The following is an 18468-nucleotide window of genomic DNA, read 5'->3' as shown; positions in this document are numbered from 1 at the left end:
CTATTTGGATTCAGTTGGATAAGTGTATGAATCCTGGGTGAAAGCGGTGTGAGAAAATATGTAAATAGATCCCTTAGTATATAGCACTGTGCAAAAGTTTTAGGCAAGTGTGAGAAAATGCTGTAAATGAAGAATGCTTTCAGAAATGGAAGTGTTAATAATTTATTTTTATTAATTAATATAATGAAAAGTAAACGAAGAGAAGAGAAATTCAAATCAAATCAATATCTGGTGTGACAATCCTTTTGACCTCAAAACAGCATCAATTCCTCAATTCTTCTAGGTACACTTTGCCCACACTTTTTGAAGGAACGCGGCAGTAGGTTGTTCCAAATATCTTGGAGAAATAAACACAGATCTTCTGTAGATGAAGGCTGCCTCAAATCCTTCTTCTCTCTCTTTTCATGTAATCCCAGACAGACTTGAAGTTGAGATCAGGGTTCTGTGGGGGCCAAATCATCCCTTCTAGAACACCTTGTTCTTCTTTACACTGAATATAGTTATTGATGACATTGGCTGCATGTTTGGGGTTGTTATTCTGCTGCAGAATGTATATGGGGCCAATCACACGCCTCCCTGATGGTTTGGCAATCTGACAGGTTACACACCCCTCCTGTTCACATATCCTTGTAAACATTCCCTTACTGGCAAGATTTGACTATTTCTCTTCACTATGTCCTTAGGGTTCTTCTTCAGCTCCTTAGAGAACCAGGGGATCGTTCAGAGACTTAAGTCCATAGACCTCCAATACCTGAATTCTGTCATCAATTACTTCACAGCTACTGCTTTCCATACTACCTAAAGTTGATGTCTGCACCCTTTTGGAATTTTTTCCCTGACATTTTATTCTCCTAGTACAGAGTTTTTTTGGACACCCTCTTGTTCTTTTCTGATTTATAAAAACGTTTTCTCTTACATCCTCTGACAGACGCAGCTCTCAATGTTTCTTCACGAATGGGTAATGCGCCATCTTCAGGAGTAAACTAGGCAGTAAAAGCTTTTTACTTGACACGCCTATATGGGCTGTCCCTCATGACATTACCCCAGACACACTGTGCTCACTAATCAGTTTCTTGCTGCCTAGTTTAGGAGTAGGACCTAGGTTCCCTGCTGGGACTCCGGTCTTAGTTTTTCTTTTCTTTTGAGAAATGTTTTTTTTTTTCTTTACTAACTATCGCTAGCTAGTGTCAGGGGGATCCTCCTGGTGAACTACAAACGACAGCCGGGCTGAGGTTTCGCACTGTATAATCTAGATCCTTATGGTCTCCCAGCCTGGCCAAGGAGCGTGAGCAGCTTGTTGTCCGCCCGGGCCTCGCCACGACAGATCCCCAACGGATGGGGACGAGCCTGCGAGCAGATGTTTCGCCGGGACGCATCAACCTGGATTGCCCTGAGTTACAGCGTACCCCTTTCTGGCTGGCGGCACCCTCACCCAGGGTGGGAGGCGAGCTGCTTCGTAGCGGAGCCCCCCGGTCCATGGTATGGTGAGTGATGCTGCATCCCCTGTATCCCTGTGACAGTCCTCTGAGGGGAAAATGGAGCTCACTCCTGGGGATAACAGGGCTGTGTACCTCTGAAAGATCCCCCAGGCCTATCAGGATGGTCCTGCCTCCCTGCTCTCGCTGGGGGCGCTCTAGAGGCGTCTGACGCCTGGGGGGGGGGGGGGGTTTGAGGTTGGTCCGCATTCCTGGGTTCCTGACAGCTTGACGCCGTTTTCGGCCGCCATTTTAGGTGTGGGCATCAGGCTGCATCTGTGTAAGGGCAGCAGCAATTTTCCCTGACTTCCTAGTGCTTGGCGCCGTTTTCAGGTGCCATCTTAAGTGGGGGCATAGGCCGCACTGTATGGGCAGTGGCCATTTTCCCTGTGCTTCCTATCCTTTTCTATTAGCACCATTTTGTTGTAGCTACAGTCTACACAGGCGGGCTCGGCCTCTAGGGATGTTTGGTCACTTCCTCTCAGCAGTTCGCACACGCTGAAGACTAACTGCAGAGTGGCTGCTTCTCAGGGTTTGCTGGCACAGTAAGGGGTTTTTAGTCCTTGGGGCATTCCTAAGACACACTTAGCTCCTGTCAGGGCACTTATTAACCTTAAAGAGGGACTCCAACTGTAGCACGGTATAACGGTGCGCACCGCGATCGGTATTTAAAGGGCCAGTGTACTCAGTTTTTTTCCTTTACTGCAATATGGAGTCCCAAGGTGAAAATTTCCCCTCTGACTTTATTTGTGCATCCGGATCTTCCAGATCACCTGCAGCCTTAGAAACTCCAAGTCCAAGGTGGATCTTGTGATGAAACAGGTTACTACCCAAAAAGGCCCGATGCCCTCTCAGTCCTCTGATTCAGAGCCCGAGGTGGTTGCCCTGGACAACGCCCTACCTGAGGGATCCCTGTCCTCACGGTCAAATGGTGAGGAGGATGAGTCCTCCTCAGCTGCAGCGCGGGAACGCGCTCTAGTGGAAGCACTAATTCGTTCAGTGAGGGAAACTTTACATTTGGATGATGAGCCCACACAGTCAGAAAAGCGGGTTGTTTTCCGCTCCTGAAAAGCCCAGAAGTCAGATCAGGTTTTTCCTTGTCCCAAGGAGTTTCACGATATTGTGAATGAGCAATGGCGGTGCATTAAACACATGTTGGTGGTGCCCAAGCGCTTTCAGCGCCGTTACCCCTTTTGCAGACTCAGTTTCCAATCGTTGGACGGTGTCACCCAAGGTGGATCACACCGTTTCCCAGTTGAATAAATCTACTGTGGTCCCTGTAGAGGACTCCCTGGTGTTAATGACCCGATGGACGGGCGAATGGAATCACTTTTCACTCACCTGCACTTGTTGGCGGGTTTGATTCTAAAACCTGTGTTTGTATCCATCCTGGTTTCTCAGACGTTCACAGAATGGGTAAAGGTGCTTAAGAGCCCCTTGGACGCTGATTCGGTTCCTCCAACTCTGATTGAGCTCACAGATCAGATGGCCCAGGCCATGGTGTACCTGTGCGATGCCGCCCTGGACACGGCTCCTCTTGCGGCCAGACTGTCTGCGGTGGGAATCGCTATAGGCCGCATGGTGTGGCTAAAAAGCTGGTCAGCGGACCAGGCTTCTAAGAAGGTCGTTACTGATCTCCCCTTTTTGGGCGAACGCCTCTTTGGCGACTCCTTGGATGAGTTAATCAAGGGTCTAACAGGGGGTAAGAGTACTCTTCTCCCCCAATCTGCAAAGGGTAAAGCGCCTCGCAGTAAATATAAACAAAAAACATTTTTCTCCAGTCACCTTTCAGGACAGCACATTGAGAGAGCGCAGCTCCACCCACTTCAACAGGAAACACTGCAAGATTAAAAGCTCCGCCTCTTCCACCATGTCTCAGTTTTTGTGTTTCCTCCTCCATGAGGAGACACTGCATGGAACCAGTGTGTGGGGCTGCGCTCTCTCCAGGTGGAGTAGGGTGGACTTACCCCGTTTTTTGGCATGTTTTGCGGAGACCATCCCAGCACCCCTCCCTGAGGACAAAGGGGCTGTTCCGGAGCGGCCGCCTTTTCGAGCTCAGGGGAGCAGAGCTTCGTCGGAGGGTCTCGCCTGTGCCCTGGGGGTCCGCTGGTGGGGCTGGTAGGCAGCTCGGGCGGATGTTTTCCCTTCCGCATATCGGTCCCTGGTCCCGCTGTCTGGGGAAGGCAGTACGGTAGGCGGGACTTCCGGCGGGGGTGTGGTGGCTTTGGTTCCAGCCACTAGCAGCGCAGAAGGCGGCAGCAGGTCAAGGGTCGATGCTTCCGCTTCCGGTTTCCACAGGGGGAAGCGGACATTTAAATTCAATTACATGCGGGGAGGATCTGCCCAGCTTGCTGCAGGCTCTGCGATGGAGGACAGAACCGCAGCGTCGGTGGAAGCAGGCGCCGTCAGCACCGGCCCAGCCCAGGTAAGAGAGGTACAGGGGTGCCTCTTCTCTTTACTATTGGGCTTATAGGTTGTTTGGTTGTTCCTCCTTGGGAGCCTGCCCTGCAGTCGGAGGTGTTTGTCCTTAAGGCTTGCAGGATTGTATGTATTGTCTGGGGGGCTGTTTGTTTTTTAATCAGTGCTAAGTTAGTTATCTGATAGGTGGTTTCTGGTGTGTTTTGTCTTAGGTTAAAGCCACAGTTAAAGCCAGGGCTTCAGCATCTTCAAGGAAGTGCCCCTCTTGCAAGAATCCTCTTAAGGATACCTGGCCTAAGCCACTCTGCAGATCATGTATAGCGGATCTATTAAAGGAGGAAATAGCCCAACAGAATAGCGATCTGTTTTCATCTGTACAAGAGCTTAAAGATACGTTAAATTCCCTAATAGCTAGGGGATCAGCCTCCCAGACAGATTCCCAGACAGAACAAAATGTATGGGCAATTTCTCAAGCATCCACCTCTAAGTCAGCTGAAGCGTATGACACAGAGGAAGAAAGGGCTAGTACTTTAATTTCCCTCAGAGATTCTGAGGAAGAAGTGGAAGAAGAGGAAGTGTCTAGATCGTCCAGATATAAATTGGCTCTAGAAGAAGTGGATGAACTCCTTAAAGCGGTATATACTACCTTGGAAATTCCGGGTGAAAAAGTACAGATGTCAGTACACGACAAAATGTACCAGGGTTTAGATCAAACCAAACATAGGGTGTTTCCGGTCCACAAGGTTCTTACGGATGCAATTAAAAGTGAATGGAAGGACCCTGAGAGGGCCCCCTTTTTCTCCAAATCTCTAAAGAGAAGATTTCCTTTTTGAGGATGATGTAGCACATCCCTGGAATAAAAAAACCTAAGTTGGATGCGGCTTTTTCCCAGGTTTCACGCCGAACAGATCTGGCGTTTGAAGACATGGGGATTTTGAAGGATGCTATGGATAAAAGGGCAGACTCCCTTATGAAAAAGGCCTGGGATTCCTCTACATCCAGCCTTAGACCGGCCATGGCTTCCACAGTGGTAGCCAGAAACTTAGAATGCTGGTTAGATCAGCTCAGGGGGCATGTGGAGGCTGGAACGGCTAGGAAAGACCTTCTTGATTCCTTTCCACTGCTCATTAAGGCCGTCCAATACATGGCTGATGCCTCAGCTGAATCAATCAGAATGGCAGCAAGGTCGTCGGCTCTGGTGAATTCAGCAAGACGTGCGATTTGGCTGAAAACTTGGACGGGTGACTCGGCCTCTAAGGCCAGACTCTGTGGTTTACCGTTTTCAGGAGACCTGCTCTTTGGTCCGGATTTGGAAACTATCCTGGATAGGATGGCGGATAAGAAAAAGGCCTTTCCTTCCAAAAAGAAACCACCCCCAAAGAAAAATTTTCGTCCTTTTCAGCAAACCCAGAAAACTAGAGATCTGGACCAGAGATCAAAGTGGTCCTCACAGAGAGGAAGAGGAAGGGGTGGTATACTGTTTAAACCACCTGAACAGTCTACAAAAACCAAGTGACATTTCTCTCCCGGTGGGGTGGAGATTGTTAAAATTTCTCCCACAGTGGGAAGAAGTATCCTCAAGCCTTTTCGTAAAGAACATTGTGGCGCAGGGGTACAGTCTCGAATTCTCAAGAACCCCTCCAAGCAGGTTTTGGATGACTCCACTTCCAAAAGATCGGGAACAGGCCTCTGTAATGATATCTCTGTTAGAAGAGTTGATTTCTCAAGAGGTGATCACCCAAGTTCCCAGGGGTCAGGAAGGTCAAGGGTTCTATTCACACATTTTTCTGGTGAAAAAACCTTCGGGCAAGTATCGGTTGATTTTAAATCTGAAAATCTTGAACAAATCAATCAGATACAAGCATTTCAGGATGGATACCATTTATTCTGTAACCAAACTTCTGTCCCCAGGTTGCTTCATGGCTCTGGTGGATTTGAGGGACGCGTATCTACATGTCCCGATAAATCTGTCCCATCAGAAATTTCTGAGATTGGCGATCAATCTAGGAGACTCGGTCTGGCATCTTCAGTTCAGGGCCCTTCCCTTCGGTCTTTCCTCCTCTCCAAGGATATTCACCAAGGTGTTGGCAGAAGCCTTACAGCCTCTGAGACTGAGGGGGATCTCCATCGTTCCATACCTGGACGATCTCCTGATTTTTGCAGATTCCAGCAGTCAGTGCTTGTCGCACATTCAAGAAACAAGATTCCATCTAGAGAGACTGGGGTGGCTGCTAAATCTGGAGAAGTCCAATCTAGTTCCTTCCCAAAGGATAATGTTTTTGGGGTACACTTTAGACTCGGTTCTTCAAAGGGTTTTTCTACCTCAAGAGAAGATCTTAAAGGTACAGGCTTCAGTCGCTCACATGCAGACCAATATCCAGGTGTCAGTCCGATCCGCTATGGCAGCTCTGGCTCTACTCACCGCTTCCATTCCAGCGGTTCAGTGGGCGAAGTTCCATTCCCGCCTCTTTCAGAGAAATATACTACAAAGTTGGTCACATCTGGAACCTCTGGAAAAATCCATCAAAATTTCCGAAAAAACCAAAAAGAGCTCTTTGGTGGTGGAGAGATACCAGCAATCTGGAGAAGGGTCTGATGTTGTCCTTCCCCCGGGACAAACGTTTGACCACAGACGCCAGCGCCTGGGGATGGGGAGCCCATCTAGATGGTCAGACAGTACAGGGGAACTGGTCCAAACTGGAATCCAAAAGGTCATCCAACTGGAGAGAGTTGAAGGCTATATTTCTGGGTCTTCAGGAGTTTTAGGAAGTGATCATAGGTCAGCATGTACAGATCCTCTCGGACAACATAACAGCAGTGACTTACGTTACAAAACAAGGAGGAACAAGAAGCAGAACTCTGTTTTGGTGATGCAGCTGCTTTCCTGGGCGGAACAAAATGTGGCCTCCCTAACAGCGATCCACCTAAAGGGGTCACAGAATCTCCTAGCAGACATGCTAAGCAGAAGGAGAGTATTAGAGGCAGAGTGGAGTCTGAATCAGGAGGTTTTCACGATGATTACAGAAGCTTGGAGATTTCCCCAGGTAGATCTGTTTGCCAACCAACAAAACACCAAGGTTGCGAGATTCTTTTCCCTCCACAGGGAGGATCAGGCTTGGGGGTTGGATGCTCTAGCTCAGCAGTGGGACTTCCCTCTGTGTTATGCATTCCCTCCTTTTCAGTTAATACCTCTGGTTCTCAGGAAATTCAAGGAAGAATCCACAGATCTAATTTTGATCACGCCCTTCTGGCCAAAAAGGCCTTGGTTTGCCCTGTTGCTGAATCTGGCTTCAAAATCACCATGGAAGCTTCCGTCCAGAAGAGATCTTCTGTTTCAGGGGACCCTGTATCATCCGGAATCAGATCAACTCCAGTTGACGGCGTGGTTTCTGAGGAAGGCCTCTTAAGATCCCGGGGTCTTTCTGAGAAACTCATTACCACCCTTCTCTCCAGCAGGAAGAAGGTTACCAGGGACATTTACATGAAGATTTGGAAAAAGTATAATTCATGGTGTTCCACAAAAAAGTTTGAACTTTTGAATTTAATTTCAGTGCTGGAATTTCTCCATGAGGGAATGGAGATGGGATTGGCAGCCAGCACTCTTAAAACCCAAGTAGCGGCACTTTCAGTTTTCTTTGAGAGAACCTTATCTCAAGAGACTTTAATTTATAAGATTTTTTAGGGCATTAGCTCGCAATAGACCAGTAGCACTCAAGGTGTTCCCTAGATGGGACCTGTCCATTGTGTTACAGGGATTAACCAAGTTTCCGTTTGAACCATTGGATGAAGTTCCTTTAACGAATTTAGTTCTGAAAACAATCTTTTTAGTTGCTATCACCTCACCCAGGAGAGTTAGTGAAATCCAGGCACTTTCAGTTGCGGATCCTTTTTTATCAGTTTTTCCGGATTGAGTAGTACTTCGTACAGATCCAGCTTTTCTTCCAAAGGTTGTATCCAATTTTCACCGTACCCAGGAAATTGTGCTCCCAACTTTTTCCTCGATGCCTGCTAACTCGCAAGAGGAGACCTTTCATACATTGGATGTAAGAAGATGTCTTCTTCGTTTCCTGTCTGTAACCAAGGAGTTCAGGAAAACGAATGCTTTATTTGTACTATTTTTAGGCCCGCGTAAGGGTGAAAGAGCATCCAAAAGTACTTTAGGAAGATGGCTTAGATGGGCCATTGAACAAGCGTACTTGGCCCAGGGGAAAGAACCTCCAGAATGTGTGGTGGCACATTCAACAAGGTCAGTGGCAACCTCATGGGCTGAAAGGGCTGGTGCTTCGCCTGAGCAAATATGCAAAGCAGCTACCTGGTCGAGTTTTTCTACTTTCCTCAGACATTACAGATTGGATCTGTTGTCAGCCACGGATCAGGCTTTTGGCAGAAAAGTTCTGCAAGCTGTAGTCCCGCCCTAAGTGTAAGTTACTCGCTTATCCTCTCAATGTGCTGTCCTGAAAGGCGACTGGAGAAAACCTAAGTTACTTACCGGTGACGGTATTTCTAAGAGCCTTTCAGGACAGCAGCAACTACCCTCCCTGGTTTTTCGATCTTTGTGTTATTTTATTAACAATATTAACCTGTGGTGGTGGTTGTGTTTCATTATGTTTTCCAGCATGTCGGAGGATACCCTATAACTGAGGCATGGTGGAAGAGGCGGAGATTTAATTTTTGCAGTGTTTCCTGTTGAAGTGGGTGGAGCTGCGCTCTCTCAATGTGCTGTCCTGAAAGGCTCTTAGAAATACCGTCACCGGTAAGTAACTTAGGTTTTTTTTTTCAAACTTTTTTTATTTGTTTAGCAAAAAAGAAAAACCTTGCGGTGATTAAATACCACCAAAAGAAAGCTCTATTTGTGGGAAAAAATGACATAAATTTGGTTTAGGTACAGTGTTGCATGACCGCGCAATTGTCATTCAAAATGCAACAACACTAAAAGCTATAAATTGGCCTGGACGGGATGGGGGAAAAGTGCCCAGTATTGAAGTGGTTGACAAACAATTGCGTGGTTGTGCGGCGCTGTACCCAATTACAATTGACGTCCTTTTTTTTTCCCACAAATAGAGCTTTCTTTTGGTGGTATTTGATCACCTGTTTAATTTTTATTGTTTGCTCTATAAATAAAAAAGGAGCGACAATTCTGAAGAAAAAAAAAAAATATATATTTTTCACTTTCTGCTATATAACATTCCCAATAAAAGGAAAGGGGTCATTACTGTGGGTGATCAAGGGTTTAAATGTGAGCCTAGGGGAGTGATTCTAACTGTATGGGGACTGGGCTTGGGACATGATCAGAGACCTCGGTTCCTATATAGAAGTATCACAGGCGCTCTGATCATTCCAGAGAGAAGAACGGTCAGCTGTGTTTACAACAGCTGGAATGTGATTGGGAAAAAAAGTGCGCTGGAAAATCAGAAAAGCTGCAACCTTAGAAAATAAGTATACTGTGAAAAATGTGTATCAGGTGCGCTAAACTGTTCAATAATATGTCCAATGTATATATATATTGACAAATCAACAAAAATGGTGATAAAATATAGGAAGACAAACCTTTCCACAAATAAGGTAATCAAATAAATAATCAAATAAGGTAATCAAATAAATAATCAATCAGGTTTGAAAACAAAGTGATAAAACAATCTATTGATCAAAAAAGTCAGTCCATAAATGCAAAGTAAATGTCCAAAATTGTGTTCAAACCGAAATGCATGTGAAAAACTCCAAAAGTGCAAGATCCAAAATAGATGTGAGCAGTGAAGCCTCCACCGTGATCGGATATGCCCCTTACCAGATAGAGATAACACAAGGGCGTAGGTGTTATCAGATCCAAAATAATGCCAGGAAAGACAGGAACACCCACCAAACTATCTCTCCAAAAAAAGAGTAGGTCAGCCTCTTACCAGATGGTAAATATTGCAGGCAAGGAAAGGTGTATGATGTCTGCATTAACAGCTTGTCATGTTCCCTGGAATGATTGGATCTCTTAATCTCTGGTCCTCCTCGCTGTAGTGCTTCTGTCTTGCCTCCCTTCACATGTGGTGTTTGGGCTTCTAGACCAGAGCTTAAGAGATCCATCCATCCCAGGGACATTTACTTTGCATTTATGGACTCACTTTTTTTTATCAATAGATTGTTTGTCACTTTGTTTTCAAACCTGATTGATTATTTATTTGATTACCTTATTTGTGGAAAGTGTTTACAACAGCTGCCCGTCATCCTTTCTCAGTGGGGAGCGATCGCGGGTTTCAGGCGGCAATTGGAGCCGCCTGCCCCGTGCATTAGAGTCCCCGCTGCCAAGTGGGGGTGAGAACGCGCCCCCTAGCGGCAGACGCGTGACTGACATATACCTGTGGCGGGCGGTCCTTAAAGTGGAGTTCCACCCTAATTTTATACTTTCCTCCATCTTCTCGATCCGGGTCACCTGAAAAACAAATGGATAATTGCAATTTTTTTTTTTTTTTTTTTACCTTGTAGAGAAAATTATACTTACCTTACTTCCTTCTTCCTCCCCTCGGCGGCCACGGCGATTCGTCACTTCCTGGCTTTTGCAATGATTCCTGGGAGCTGAACGTCATCGCTCCCAGGAATCATTGCTCCTGCACCGGCCCCGACGTCAGTTCCGGCGCGCGCGCGTCATTCCCTTCTAAACCGCTTCTGGGCATGCCCAGAAGCTGTGGAGGGATGACGCACGCGCTCCGGATGTGACGGCGGGGCCGGTGCAGTGCATCGTGGGACCGAAGAAGAAGGAAGAGGACGCCGAAGAGGATCGCGCTGGCTTCAAGCTGCCCACACCTGAGATGGCAGCGCTGTAGAATACTTTTTCAAGGTAAGTATTTCTCCTAAAAGGTAAGTGCAACCCGGGACAGATCAGAGGCTAGCCATTGTGGAATGTACTAGCCCTGACTGTCCCGGGGGTATTTTTTTAAAAAAAAAGTATCCCCTGGGTGGAACTCCGCTTTAAGTGGTTAAACTTCCCCTCCTGTCATACTCTTTAAGACTTATCTGGTTCAATGTATTGCATATGTGTGTATGTATGTGTGTGTGTATATGTGTGTATATATATATATATATATATATATATATATATATATATATAGAAATGTGTGTGTATATATATATCTATATAGTATGTATGTTTTAGTCACTATGCTGTAAAGAGTACTAACCATTTTAGAATTTAACTTAAAAAAAAAAAAATTGTAAATGCTTTTTGTATTTTTAAGCTCTTTTAATTTAGATGTAATGACTGTGACTACAACATGTTTGATGAATGCAATGAAGAAGCACAAGAAAGTGGCATGTGTTCAGCTGGTGGCTCTGCGGTTGATGCTACAGATCATGTTTAATGGTGAGTCTTTGTTTGCTTACTGTGTTTTTTCAGGTAAACCATGTATAATGGTACTTAAGATGCAGACTATAAGGTACTTATAATGGAACTTAAGATGCAGACCAAAATACATTCTGCCCTATTAAAGCTTACTGTTCTCTGTTGGATTCTCTGGTTCATAGGCCAGTAGTATTGCTGGCAGGAAATTTGTGGCTGTGCCCCACTGTTTAATTTTTTCTTTTTAAGTAGTTGGGAACTCAAGATTATAATAGATATATGCGTGTGTACCTTTTTAAAAGATCCATATTTGTATTTGACAAAAAATGTTTCTTGCATACCTTTTTTGAACATGTATTTTGCAGGCCATGTGATCACTTTTCCTTCCTCAGCGTATCACGGACCTACGGACCTGCAAGTGTCCCCCTGTTTTCAGCTGTCTCTGCAGACCATATGATTGGGAGGCTCTGTAGCCTCAGAGTGAGGCTGGGGATCAGCTGGCTGGAGAAGCCACCATCAATAAAGGGTGGAGGGAAGGGTGGGGGTGGCTTGGCTACACACTGACTACAGAAGAGATACAGTGCATCACAGCGCTTCACTTTTTCCACATTATGTTATGTTACAGCCTTATTCCAAAATGGATTAAATTCATTATTTTCCTCAAAATTATACAAACAATACCCCATAATGACAAAGTGAATGATGTTTGTTTGAAGTCTTTGCAAATGTATTAAAAATAAAAAATGAAAAACTCCTAGTTACATAAGTATTCACTGCCTTGATGCTCAAAATTGAGCTTAGGTGCATCCTGTTTCCACTGATCATCCTTGATGTTTCTACAACTTGATTGGAGTCCACCTGTGGTAAATTCATTTGACATGATTTGGAAAGGCATACACCTGTCTATATAAGGTCCCACAGTTAACAGTGCATGTCAGAGCACATACCAATAGGTCTGCAACTAACGAATAATTTCATAATCGATTAGTTGGCCGATTTATTGTTTTGATTAATCAAATAATAACCTTAAAGTGTGGTGTATAATTTAGTTAATATGTGAGGTTTTAAAAATAGGCATTTTTTTCCTAAATATCTATATGCAGTGGTAAATATAAATAACCAACTATATGGTTAGGGTTAAAAATCTCTAATCCACTCTGAGAATAACTGACAGAAGAGATATACAGTATATACTATTAGAGGTTGAATCTGGTAAATATCACTAGACTCAGGTCAAATTTTCAATATAAAGAAAAAAAAATGAAAGACTGTTTTTTGGCGATTTTCACACAGAACTAGATTATATGATGTATGACAAACTCCCTTGTGATAGGCAGGTGGCTTAATAAAAGCTCCCTGCACCTGCTGTCACTTATGCTGGCCATACAAAAAGCAATGTCTTTCTGAAAAAAAAAATGTAATTTTAGGAACGTTCGTTCGATTTTCTAACGATTAGTGGGGGTCAAATCAACGTTCGTTTTCAACCACAGTGATGGGAAATTTCTGAGGCGCAAAATAGAAAACTTTTGGTCAAAGGAATTTTCAGACACTATGTGGTTTTCGTTCAGAAAATACATTCATGTTAAAACTGAAAGTTAAAAGCAAGTGACATTTTCAAACGACATTCTTTCATTCAGCGAATGTACAAAGATTTTTTTATGAATATTCTTGTCCAAAAATCGATACGTGTATGGGCAGCATAAGGCTCATTTCACACCTATGCAGTTTGCTTTTGATCTTTTTCTGCAGTGCTTTATGCTGTGCGGTTTGCGCATGCAATTTTGCTGCGATTTGCATTTGTTATGCTTTTTTTTTTTTTTTTTGGCCAATTTATTGTTGGGCAGATTAAAAAGCTAAAATCAAGACAAAAACTCACTACATGCTTTTCCGCAGCTTTTCCATTGAAATCTATTGAACCAGAAAAGCAAAAAAAGCTGAATTTTACGTTGACAAAAGTCCTTGACCCTTTCCAAATACGCAGCAGCTGAAAAAAGCATAGATGTGACCATGTCCCATTGCAAACCATGTTAAATGAACTGTAGTGAGTTTCTGCAAAAAGCACCAAAAAATGCATAGGTGTGAACCAGGCATAAGATGCTTAGTAGCAGCAGCATGCTTTTTTTTTTTTTTTGGATCACTTGTAATAATGGGCTTAAAAAAATAAAATGAGCCCTTTATAGTACAAAAAGAGCAGATAATCGCTATTATAAGGGGCTCATTTATACTGTGAAACAGTGAAAGTAATCCTATATTACTTATAATATCACATATATAAAAGTAAATACATCCAGAAGTAGGATTTATGGGCATTTCAACTAGGAGTCAGCCATAAAGCTCTACAGTGCCTTGCGAATGTATTCGGCCCCCTTGAACTTTGCAACCTTTTGCCACATTTCAGGCTTCAAACATAAAGATAAAAAACTGTATTTTTTTTGTGAAGAATCAATAACAAGTGGGACACAATCATGAAGTGGAACGAAATTTATTGGATATTTCAAACTTTAACAAATAAAATACGGAAAAATTGGGCGTGCAAAATTATTCAGCCCCTTTACTTTCAGTGCAGCAAACTCTCTCCAGAAGTTCAGTGAGGATCTCTGAATGATCCAATGTTGACCTAAATGACTAATGATGATAAATAGAATCCACCTGTGTGTAATCAAGTCTCCATATAAATGCACCTGCACTGTGATAGTCTCAGAGGTCCGTTTAAAGCGCAGAGAGCATCATGAAGAACAAGGAACACACCAGGCAGGTCCGAGATACTGTTGTGGAGAAGTTTAAAGCTGGATTTGGATACAAAAAGATTTCCCAAGCTTTAACCACTTCCTTACCGAGTCATGTAAAATGACGTCGGCAAGGTGGTTGTCTAGATCCGGGCCGCCGTCATATGACGTCGGCCCGTTCTAGCTGCTACTGCGCGCCCCCGGCGGCGCGCAGCGGCGCGATCAGGGATGAGGCTCGTCCCTCGGACATAGCCCATCACTGATCAAGGTAAACAGCCAATAGAAATTGGCTGTTTACCACGTGATCGGCTGTGTCAATCACAGCCGATCACATGAGCGGCTCCAGCACGAGCCGCTCGTTCTCTCTGCAATGCGCGCCCCCGGGGGCGCGCAGAGCAGCGATCGGGGACGAGGCTCGTCCCTCGGACAGAGTCGATCCCCGATCTAGGTAAAGAGCCAATGAAATTGGCTCTTTACCACGTGACCGGCTGTGTCCAATCACAGCCGGTCACAAATGTCAACAGAGAACACAGTAACTAGCTGTCACCGTGTTCTCCTCTTCACACACTGATCCTGTGTGAGGAGGAGATTGTGGTAACAGCTAGTTACCAACTACAGTGCACCCTAAACACACTGATTGCCCCCCCCCCCAATAAAGAGCACCTGTCACTAGCCCATCAAAGTACCCGAGTACCTGTCATCAGGTACTCAGATGACAGGTACTCGGGTACTCTGATGGGCTGGTGACAGGTATTCGGGTACTCTGATGACAGGTACTCGGATACTCTGATGACGGATACTCTGATGATGGGTACTCGGGTACTCTGATGACGGGTACTCGGGTACTCTGATGACGGGTACTCGGGTACTCTGATGACGGGTACTCGGGTACTCTGATGACGGGTACTCGGGTACTCTGATGACAGGTACTCGGGTACTCTGATGACAGGTACTCGGGTACTCTGATGACGGGTACTCGGGTACTCTGATGACGGGTACTCGGGTACTCTGATGACAGGTACTCGGGTACTCTGATGACGGGTACTCGGGTACTCTGATGACGGGTACTCGGGTACTCTGATGACGGGTACTCGGGTACTCTGATGACGGGTACTCGGGTACTTTGAGTACCTGTCAACGGAGTACCCGTCATCAGAGTACCTGAGTACCTGTCACCTACCCATCAGAGTACCCGAGTACCTTCCACCTGCTCATCAGAGTACCTGACGCCTGAAGTACCCAAGTACTTGCCGCCTGCTCATCAGTACCCATCACTACTCATCAGTACTCATCAGTACCTATCACGTATCAGTACTGATCATCAGTACCCATCAGTACAGTATCACCTATCACCTATCAGTCAGTGAGTACTACTCATCAGTACCTATCACCTGCCTGTCACCTGCCCATCAGAGTACCCGAGTACCTGTCACCTGCCTATCGGAGTACCCGAGTACCTGCCACCTGCTCATCAGTACCAGAGTACCTGTCACCTGCCCAACAAAGTACCCGAGTACCTGTCACCCTTCATACAGCCACCATGTCCAAGTCCAAAAAGGTTTATATACGTCGTTCGTTTAAACCTAAATACCGGTGTTATGGTAGCAGATAGCTGCCATAACCCTGGTATTTTTTTAAACGGTGGACGGTTGGCTTTCCGATAAGGGTGGTCCCAGCGGCGGATTCGCCGTGGGATCACCCTTCCGGGATGGCGGAAGAGGCGCCCCCCCCCCCTCCCGACGTGTTCCGGTCCTTTTCCCCGCTTACCGGACCCGCCGGCAGCGGGGAAAACGATCCGGTCCCGAATCCTCACAGACAGGATGTCGAGTGAGGGCAAGCTTGCCCTCACTTGACTCTATGGTCTTGGAGGACCGGAGCTACGGAAAATGTTGTTGCCTAGCAACCAGTTTAAAGGTCCTTTTTTTTTTTTTTTTCATTTTATATTATAATTATTATTTTTTTTTTTTTTTTTCTATCTTTTAGTGTACTTGTGAGATCTGAGGACTTTTTGACCCCAGATCTCACAAAAAAGAGGTCCTGTCGTGCCTATTTCTATTACGAGGAATATTTACATTTCTTTTAATAGAAATAAAAATGATCAATTTTTTTTTTTTTTTTAAACGGTGTAAAAATAAAAAATAATAAATAAAATAAATAGTAAAAAAAAAAAAAAAAAAAAATTAAAGCGCCCTGTCCCCGTTAGCTCGCGCGCAGAAGCGAATGCATACAGAAACCCCGCCCACATATGTAAACGGTGTTCAAACCACACATGTGAGGTATCGCCGCGATCGTTAGAGCAAGGGGAATAATTTGAGCCCTAGACCTCCTCTGTAACTCAAAGATGGCAACCTGTAGAAATTTTTAAATTGTCGCCTATGGGGATTTTTAAGTACCAAAGTTTGTCACCATTCCGTGAGCGTGCGCAATTTTGAAACATGACATGTTGGGTATCTATTTACTCGGCGTAACATTATCTTTCACATTATGGAAAAAAATTGGGCTAACTTTACTGGTTTCTTATTTTTTAATTAAAAAAAGTGAATTTTTTCCAAAAAAACTGCGTTTGGAAGACCGCTACGCAAATACGGTGTGATAAAAAATAGTGCAATAATCTCCATTTTATTCTCTAGGGTCTCTGCTAAAAAAAAATATATAATGTTTGGGGGTTCTAAGCAGTTTTCTAGCAAAACAACTGATTTTAGCTTGTAAACACCAAATGTCAAAAATAGGCCTAGGCAAGTGGCTAGGATGCATGATGATGCTCCTTGGATGTTCGGCCCCTCTATATGGCTAGGCTGTGAAAAAGTCTCACACATGTGGTATTGCCATACTCAGGAGGAGTGGCAGAATGTATTTTGGGGTGTCATTTTTGCTGTGTACATGCTATGTGTTAGGAATATCCTATAAATTGACAACTTTGTGTAAAAAAAAAAAAGTTTTCATTTTTTTCCCACATTTTCCAAAAACCTGTGGAAAAAAATGATATGTTCAAACGACCCATAATGCCTCATAGAATATACGTTGGAGTGTTTGCTTTCCAAAATGGGGTCATTTTGTGGACTTTTCAATTGTATTGGTGCTCTAGGGCCTTGAAAAGTGTGATAGGTAGTAAGAAAGTTTTATGTGTATTTATGCTCCTAGAACGCCTGAATGTGCTTCTTGGACGTGGAGTCTCTTTTTGTGGCCAGGCTGTGTAAAAGTCTCACACATGTGGTATCGCCATACTCGGAAGGAGTAGCAGAATGTATTTTTGGGTGTAATTTTTGCTGTGTACATGCTATGTGTTAGAAATAGCTTATAAATTGACAACTTTGTGGGAAAAAAAAGAAAAAAAAAATTTTTTCTTCATTTTCCCAAGAATTGTGGGAAAAAATTACAACTTCAAAAAACTCACCATGCCTCTTACTAAATACCTTGGACTGTCTACTTTACAAAAAGGGGTCATTTGGTCGGTATTTGTACAGTCCTGACATTTCAGGGCCTCAAGAAAGGAGATAGGCAGTCAGTACATCTGGTGTGATCAATTTTCAGTAATTGGTACCATAGCTTCTAGACTCAATAACTTTCACACAGACTAAATAATATACACTAATTTGGGTTAATTTTACCAGAGACATGTAGCAGTATACATTTTGGCCCAAATGTATGAAGAAAAATTTATTTTTTGCAAAATTTCATAATTGAAACTAAAAAAAAGTGTTTTTTTTTCAAAATTTTTGCTCTTTTTTTGCATATATCACGAAAAAAAAAAACCCCAGTTGTGATCAAATACCACCAAAAGAAAGCTCTATTTGTGTGAAAAAAATGATAAAAATTTTGTTTGGTTATAGTGTAGCATGACTGAGCAATTGTCATTCAAAGTGTGAGAGTGCTGAAAGCTGAAAATTGGTCTGGGCAGGAAGGGTGTCTAACTGCTCTGTATGGAAGCGGTTAAACATCCCAAGGAGCACTGTGCAAGCGATAATATTATAATGGAAGGAGTATCAGACCACTGCAAATCTACGAAGACCTGGCCATCCCTCTAAACTTTCAGCTCATACAAGGAGAAGACTGATCAGAGATGCAGCCAAGAGGCCCATGATCACTCTGGATGAACTTCAGAGATCTACAGCTGAGGTGGGAGACTCTGTAGGTCAACAATCAGTCGTATACTGCACAAGTCTGGCCTTTATGGAAGAGTGGCAAGAAGAAAGCCATTTCTTAAAGATATCCATAAAAAGTGTAGTTTAAAGTTTGCCACAAGCCACCTGGGAGACACACCAAACATGTGGAAGAAGGTGCTCTGGTCAGATGAAACCAAAATCTAACTTTTTGGCAACAATGCAAAACTTTATGTTTGGCGTAAAAGCAACACAGCTCATCACCCTGAACACACCATCCCCACTGTCAAACATGGTGGTGGCAGCATCATGGTTTGGGCCTGCTTTTCTTCAGCAGGGACAGGGAAGATGGGAAGATGGATTGAGCCAAATACAGGACCATTCTGGAAGAAAACCTGATGGAGTCTGCAAAAGACCTGAGACTGGGA

General features: G+C 44.2%; 1 protein-coding gene and 1 pseudogene across 5 annotated transcripts in view; both read left to right on the top strand.

Annotated features, from left to right (window-relative positions):
* LRRK2 (leucine rich repeat kinase 2) overlaps window positions 1-18468 on the top strand; it is an 816940-nt gene that overhangs the window by 188937 nt on the left and 609535 nt on the right. For all 4 annotated transcript variants that reach the window (XM_082254234.1, XM_082254231.1, XM_082254232.1 and 1 more), the window contains one exon: window positions 11114-11238. In XM_082254234.1, coding sequence (XP_082110360.1) covers window positions 11114-11238 — 125 coding nt within the window. The remainder of the gene's footprint in view (window positions 1-11113; window positions 11239-18468) is intronic.
* Window positions 4424-5409, top strand: LOC309554567 (lamina-associated polypeptide 2, isoforms alpha/zeta-like; annotated as a pseudogene). Its single transcript has one exon. The product of its transcript is annotated as a lamina-associated polypeptide 2, isoforms alpha/zeta-like (transcript).

This window comes from Pelophylax lessonae (assembly GCF_965119305.1).
Source record: "Pelophylax lessonae genome assembly, chromosome: 4".
In the NCBI taxonomy this organism is placed as follows: domain Eukaryota; kingdom Metazoa; phylum Chordata; class Amphibia; order Anura; family Ranidae; genus Pelophylax; species Pelophylax lessonae.
This window is presented reverse-complemented; position numbering and strand designations above follow the sequence as displayed.